Genomic DNA, 7,615 nt, shown 5'->3' with positions numbered 1-7,615 from the left:
TTGATTTCAGTTTTGTTTAATGTATTAACTTATTTTTGAATCAAACGGATGGTAAATAGATGATTAGTAAAATAAAGCTGACTACCTAATTTAAACTTACATATTTTCTATTAGTGTACAGCAGTGTAAATGGGATTGTGTGTGTGTGTGTATATATATATATATATATATATATATATATATAATGTCAAGAATGCAGCTGTTACAACCCCATTTTGTAACAGTATCGACATATTGTAAACTATTCTACATCAGTTTGTAACAATATGTCGATATTGTGTTCAAGTTAGATACAGGTGACGGATATTCCCCTGCGGAGGACACACCCTCTACTGGCAACTTTACCGCTCGTGCTTCCCGCGGTGATGCGCAGTCTCGCTCTCATCGCTCGCTCTGTGCTTTGGGAGGGCATCGGGAAGCCTATCCAGCTGACGTGAGGGAAAGAGCTGCTTTAAGTGAGTTTGAATGTAAATGGGATGAAAGCTCAAGTCACTGGGTCAGCAGGTCGAACATTCAAAGCTTCTTAACTGTAGCAGGTGGAAGGAGGAGGAGGAGGAGGAGGAGCGCCCTGGACTCCGCGCGGAGTGTGGAAAGACATCAGTGGTCTTTTCATTCACCTGTGCCACATTTACTTTGCTCGTATTCGCACTGTGTCTTCACGATGGACACATGGACAGCGTAAAGAAAGCGTCACCAAACAGGGGAACGCTGTTCCGTACGCACAGACCAAGTGCGCAAATGTCTGCTATGAGAATGGACAGAGACCGAAAGAGTTGGCACTCCTGGGAGAGCTCGAGTACGGACAGAAGGAGTGCTGCTCGGTCGATGAGAAGGGATGTAAAGCGCGGACAGCACTGGACCGTCATTCTCCTGCTCGTGCTCGCGCTGCAGCCGCAGGTAAGCCGCTCATTACGCGCTATTTTCAGCCTGCTGTCACTTTTTTCCACGGGTGTTTTCTCTCCAGAGCTTTACACGAACAATCCTCGGTGGTTATTAGGTGCATTGCTGTTTTTACTTTAGCGCTGGTTACAAGGGGTTTGCACTAGTACACGAATGATTTAGTGACTTTGAGGCAGGTGAACTTTTTAAAGCAGTCGGTTGAGGTTCATATTGCGCAAACAAATAAAGACTTGTTAATTCATTTATGTTGTGCAAATCTATAATTACGTGATAAACAATTATAGTAATTATGTTTTTGTCGACACCGTCTGAAATTGACAGCTGTTGCTATGGCTACCTCCTCAAGCTAAAACTTTTGTGATAGCATTTATTTATTTATATAAACAATACACACTTTAAACACACCCAGCCTGCGTATTTGGCGTTTTTAATTCGGTGTGCATTCCGTTCTACACCTGTGTGCACGAGAGACCTGTGCTGTTACCGTCTGCAGCCACCTGTTGTGCCGTCTTTCTTTGTTGCGCGCAGGACTTGTCTATCTTTTTGGGCGTGTTGCCTTGATTTCCATGCTGATATGAATGTCTCATGTCAGCTATGGTTCATATACAACAATATATCTGACGCACACGACAATTTGTTATTGTAAAGCTTGTCTGTCTATTTGCACAACATAGCCTATTTGTGTGTGAAATGCACCCTTGTGCACTGGTTTATTTGTACAGCAAAAGCATCATTCTGCTCTAGTATAAATGGGGACATTGCAGAGCTTTTCTATTTAGAGCAAGACTTGTTTTTAATTGCATTATGTTTACATCAGGCAGTAAAGTAGCGGCAATGGAGATTTATAAAGAGAAATGGGTCTCTTTGCGGGCTTGTGATTTTGCTTTTGTTTGCATTCCCAGAAAACACTCAGTAAACTCTGTTTATGCTGATCCATTTGTACCACCCAAATGGCTTAGCTGTATTTAGAGAACACATATCATCATTTTATTTGATCAAAATATGAATCTCTCTTTATGGGTTGAGAAGCCTACTCTTTTTAAAACACATTTGACTTTAAACAGGCACACTATTTCAGAATCTACTCCCAATGCTACACATCCCAGCCCAGCCACCTGTTATCCCAGGCTTTGAGGTCTCCGCTGGGGTTGTTGGTGTATGGTGGAGATGACAACTCACCTGCTGTGTAGGGCAGATCCAGGGTATGAGAACCCTTTGAGTGCAGAAAGCGTGTGTGTGTTCTGGCGGGTTACTGTTGGATGCACATACCTGTCCTGACACTGAGGGCGTGTGAAAACCCTAATATTTTAGTTCTGTCCTTTGAACTCTGGTTGTTGGATGCTTTAATGGTGCGTGGAAGATCTAAAGGGTATAAGTTACAGAGTTCTAGAGAGAAGACATTTAATGGTTTTTATGTTATTGTCAAAAGAGATGAAGAGGGAAGTGATCAAAAGTTTTGTATTGTTAGTTGGGCTATAAATAACAGGGCTCAACAATAAGGATGGCCTCGTGGCCTTTGGCCAGTTAACGGAAATGTCACTTGACCTCTCCAGGCCAGTACTGCGCTTATTATGAACCTTGTTCATCAATCATGAATATGTGTTTATTTCTTGCAAACATTTAGATTTTATTTGAATATTGTTGCTGATATCTTCAAAATAATACATTTGCATTTTTTTTTATGTCCCATATATGTAGTGAGGTTAGTTACAGCTGGCTAACATAGATGAGGTTTATTAAACTATCAGAATAACTTCTGATAGTATATGGAATACACTATGCTAGCAGTCGTGTATAACTTAAATGTTTATGAGAGAAATCTCTTATGCTCACTAGGGCACTCAAGTTATTTAAAGGGGACATATAACATATACATTTTAATTTTTCCTTTCTTTTTGGTGTGTAACAAGCTCTTGGTGCATAAAGAAGATCTGTAAAGTTGCAAAGACTAAAGTCTCAAATCCAAAGAGGTATTCTTTATAAAAGTTAAGATTTGTCAAGACCCTCCTAAAATGGCTCATTCTAACATGCTCCCACATGTCTGCGTCACGATGTGGGAAGATTTGTAAATGTTCATGCAAAGAAAGAAGGCGTAACTTTTATTCTCACTATTGCTGCCGGCGCCATATTGTGGAGACACTGTGTGTTTCATTGTGAAAGCAAAGCTACTTCGTTTTGCCTTCCAAAAGAGGACACAACTAGAAATCAGTGGTTAAGTTATATTTACCACACTGTCGTATTCAACCCAAATATTCATTTTGAGGAGGATGAGGACTGTTTCCTGGGAGAGTAACCTATAATGCCGGTGTATGTTTCCATAACGTGGGGCAGTTACAACTTTGCAAGATCATTCTGGCACTTCTGACTCATAGCCTGTAAGTCCAAAGTATGTTTACATATTTAAAGAACTTGCCACTGATGATTCAAACGTGAGTTTTCAGCAGTGTAGAGTAGCGTTTGTTGTTTGTTGTTTCTCCGATCACAAATGCAGACATGGTTTTATGTTTACGCGGCCCGATATGCAACGTAACTCGTAAAAACAATTTATAAGTCATTATAATCAGTAATTTATGTCCCCACTGGATGCAAAAAATGCCTCGTTTATATTGGGTTATATTGTTTTTGTCTTCTCACGCTGGGACATGGCATCACATCCCAGTCCTCTTATTACGTACAGTAATTGTTTGTTCTGTTCGAACGTAAGTGCCCTGCGAAGTGGACATCACTGGATATTCCGCCATCATTCCAGTTCGAAATGGGTGAATCTGTTCCATTCAAATGCACGTTTCTACCCTCTAATGAGCCAGTTATATGAATCAGATATGTTAACTAAGAGAGACATGCAAAATATGCAGAGCAGGGAGGCGCAAGGACTGGGATTGGGAAAGCTGTGGTAAGGGGCGTAACATTTCAGTCACACACTTGAGGTATTCAGCCAATCCCAGTGCACTGGATAGCTGGCAATCAGCGTACACCTCACTTTTCAGAATGATGAGCATTGTAAAAATCGACAGGTTTCAGAAAGGTGGGGCATAGAGGAGAAAAATAATGTGGAATTATGTGGAATATATATATATATATTACACCAAATACACAAAATAATGTTATTTTTAGCAACATCATATGACCCCTTTAATCAAAGAAACAATAAAACAGTAATATTGTGAAAGATTATTACAATAAACTAATTAAATTTTCAGCAGCCATTAGCCAACAAGTTTTTATTGTCACATGATCCTTTAAAATAGGAATTACAATGAACAATTGAACAATGTAATGTGTCCTTGTCCAATAAAATTAGCAATTTCTTATTATTCATTTAAATCTATATAAATTCCTGAAATAAGTATAAAAAGGGTAGATTATATAATAAATATTAAGTAATCTCTCAAATGCCACTGTTTCCAGAAAAAGTGTATTAATGAATGATTGTCATGGAGTTACATTATACTTTTTTTGTAATGCAATTAACTCTTAATTCATGCTCAAATTTTGCTAACTTGCAAATAGTATTATAATTTCATTATTGCTATTATTATTATTATTGATTATATTTATATTAAACATTCTGGGTTGTTTCAACCCAAAATTGGGTCAAATTTAACAAAATGACACCCAACAGTTGCGTAACTTGCGTTTGTCCATACTAGTACTAAAAAGTGAAATTAGGATGATTCCTGGTTAAACGTCCCAATCAGGAATGGAGAATAAAACAGATAAGGGTTACCCTTTTGTGTTAGACAGCAATAATACTTTAAACAGTAAGTCAGTACATGTCTTCAAAATGCATAGCTGCCCCCTAAGAAATGTGTTATGCACATATCCTTTTTGTTTTAAATAGCATCATGTCTTTTTCTCTGATGTTGGATGGCAGGAGTTTAGCATTTAAGTCTTTGTGGGGTTTTAATGTCTCGTAATGAGCCCTTGTGATGCAGCTCCTCAAGAGAGACCGCTGAAATACAGGTATGTTGGGAATGACCCTGGCAGAGGATAGAGGGAGAGAAAGAAAGAGAGATGGAGAGTGATGGCCGCTGGTCTATCTGCTGAGCGTTTGATGTGTCCATATTTTAGGAGCAGGAATGGGACAACATGCCATGATCGAACAATAGGAGGACAGTGCAGCCATTCAGCGGTCCTCCCAAACGTGGGGTCACGGGGACAGGACAGGCACCACCGAGTCTTACTGTCTGACCCGGCTTGGAATGTTTTATTCACAGGATAATCACAGTGTGTGTGTGTTTATTTGTGTGGGAGAAAGTATGTGAAGCACATCAGGATTTTTCGAGTATGTGCATCTTCAAGATCTTAAAATAAATAAATAGTCTACAATAATCTTTTTTTTCCCTAGGAATTTATTTGGGAAATGTTTTTTTTTTTTTTTTTTTCACTGAGAGTACCTAAAATGCCCAGCCATCCCTTTTCAGAGTGTGTGTGTGTGTGTGTGTGTGCGTCTTCTACTCCTTTGTGACAAAAAGAGAGGTGAATAAAAGAATGGCAACAATGAAGACAGTAAAGTCTGAACATAATGATGAGAGAAGAGGAGATCTTTTCCCAAGTGAATAAAAAAAGAACGACACAGTCGGAGAGGGCAAGATAGGAGATGTGTTGTAAATGTGTTCCCCCCTGGGGAGAGAGGGAGAGAAAAGAAGGGAGAGGTATTGATGTAGAGAAAGAATGGAAGACAGAGTGCAAGGGGTTGAAGAGTAGGAAGTGACTAACACAAGGGAGTAAGGAGAGAAAGCGTGAGAGAGAGGCAAGACATGAGGAGGTAAATAACCTGAGGGGAGAAGATGGAGGTAATGAAGTTAAGTGAGCATGCAGTGATTACAGCACAGAAGAGGACTTAAGCTGTCTGTTAAACACAGGGATTTCACTTTGAATCAATGTTATCATCTGTTCTGTCTGTCTTTATCTGCCTTCAGATACAAAGACTGCTAGAGTCATTATCTGTCTGGATGAATGGTGTCTCGTGAGAATTGTGTTTGTGTTGTTTGACACTATAAATACAACTGTAAAAACAGATTTTAATGTTTGACTACACATATTTTGCTTAGTCTGAACAGTAGAGCAAGTTCTTCTGTGTTCATACAACCACAGTATCTTTTTTTCTGTTTTTGCTAATGCAGTCGAGTGCTTTTAAATTTTGAGGAATTGTTTACCCAAAAAATATGAATTCTGTCTTTATTCTTTCGCCATCATGTTGTTCCGTAAACCCACATGACTTGAAGCACCCTAAACATTGAATTAATTTAGTAAGACAAGTGGAGAAGTGTGTCGTCAGATTATTGGTGAATCATGATTTGTTCATCGTTTCATGCACTGATTTCATGCACATTTGTGTATATGTAGATTAATTAGCCTAAATTGGATTAATTATCTAAAAATAATAAAAATGTTGTGTTCTATTTGTGGAGCAAATAAAGCTATCAATCATCACAATTAAATTAAACTGGTATATAGCCTTGTTTGATTATAAAAAAAAAAAATTTTTTTGTTTGTCAAATTTGTAAAAACAATTTTTTTTTTTTTTTTTTTTACCAGATTTGGTGGTTGACAATCATTGTTTTTAGCATTTCTTTTTAATAATAACAATCAATATACTTGTCATTTACATTACAAAAGAATATGATACATTTTTATAATCGACAACAGCATTGATGTTCTAACCTGCACCAGCCAATGTCCAGATGTGATAAAACTGTTTTCAGAAAGCCAGTAACTGTGGAGAATTTGAACAAGCATCATGAGAGAATTTAAATTCTAAACACCGTTGGAAGCTGAAAGTGCTGCTTCTCATCTTAATGAGTTAATGCACTTTGTCACTTCAGGTTTCCTGTTTGTTTTCCATTTTTTAACCTCGCTGTTTTGAATTTCCATAGGTTGTCTGTGCGGTGGGCACATTCGAGGTCCAGCTTCGACAGTGGCTAAATCCCCAGGGCTTTCTACAGAATGGTCAGTGCTGTGACCCCCAGGCCAGCGGGGGGCAGCACTGCTCATCAGGTGATCAGTGTGACACCTTCTTCAAGGCCTGTCTGAAGGAGTACCAGGCTCGGGTTGCACAAACCGGCACCTGTACATATGGCACTGGCAGCACACCTGTCCTGGGTGGCAACTCCCACACCTTACACCATCATGGAAACGAGGGAAGCGACAGCAGAAATGGACGAATTGTTATCCCATTTAAATATGCATGGCCAGTAAGTACATCTCTCATTTGATTTCTCATTTCTCATTTGATGTAGAAACCTTTGATAAAGACTGCTTGGAAGACACTTGGATAAAGTGTTGTTTTTTCTGATCTGTTGTGCGTGGTTGAATACATCAGAAGGATATTTTCTAAAGGGCAGCTGTCATGTCACCATTAAACTGTCTGCGTTGCCAAGACCTCACCTCTGCTGCCCTTATCATGTCAGTTCTTGAAGGTAAACTGTGTAATTTACAAATATAACAGGTGGAAAATGACAAAAGAAATACCACAGATGATGTGAACACATTCGCTCATCTGCCATTGGTTGAAAAATACATGAAAAATACACCACCCCAAGATTCCATTGGTTGAGCTAATGTGGGAAAAAGAAGAAATAAAAAAATACCACGACAGTATTCAGGGGTATCATAAAAAAAGAAATATGGCTGTGCCAATGTTTATGACACTTGATTTGTTAGCACTAGAGCCACTTATCTTTGAAATCTACTTAGAAATATCTTACCTAAA

General features: G+C 38.8%; 1 protein-coding gene across 2 annotated transcripts in view; it reads left to right on the top strand.

Moving 5' to 3' along the window:
* Positions 1–360: 360 nt before the first annotated feature.
* Positions 361–7,615, top strand: part of LOC132101367 (protein jagged-1b-like) — a 60,797-nt gene continuing 53,542 nt past the window's right edge. For both annotated transcript variants that reach the window (XM_059506267.1, XM_059506266.1), the window contains exons 1-2: positions 361–897; positions 6,780–7,097. In XM_059506267.1, coding sequence (XP_059362250.1) covers positions 670–897; positions 6,780–7,097 — 546 coding nt within the window. In that variant the 5' untranslated portion in view covers positions 361–669. The remainder of the gene's footprint in view (positions 898–6,779; positions 7,098–7,615) is intronic.

The sequence above is a fragment of the Carassius carassius genome, chromosome 23 (genome assembly GCF_963082965.1).
Source record: "Carassius carassius chromosome 23, fCarCar2.1, whole genome shotgun sequence".
Taxonomy (NCBI): domain Eukaryota; kingdom Metazoa; phylum Chordata; class Actinopteri; order Cypriniformes; family Cyprinidae; genus Carassius; species Carassius carassius.
This window is presented reverse-complemented; position numbering and strand designations above follow the sequence as displayed.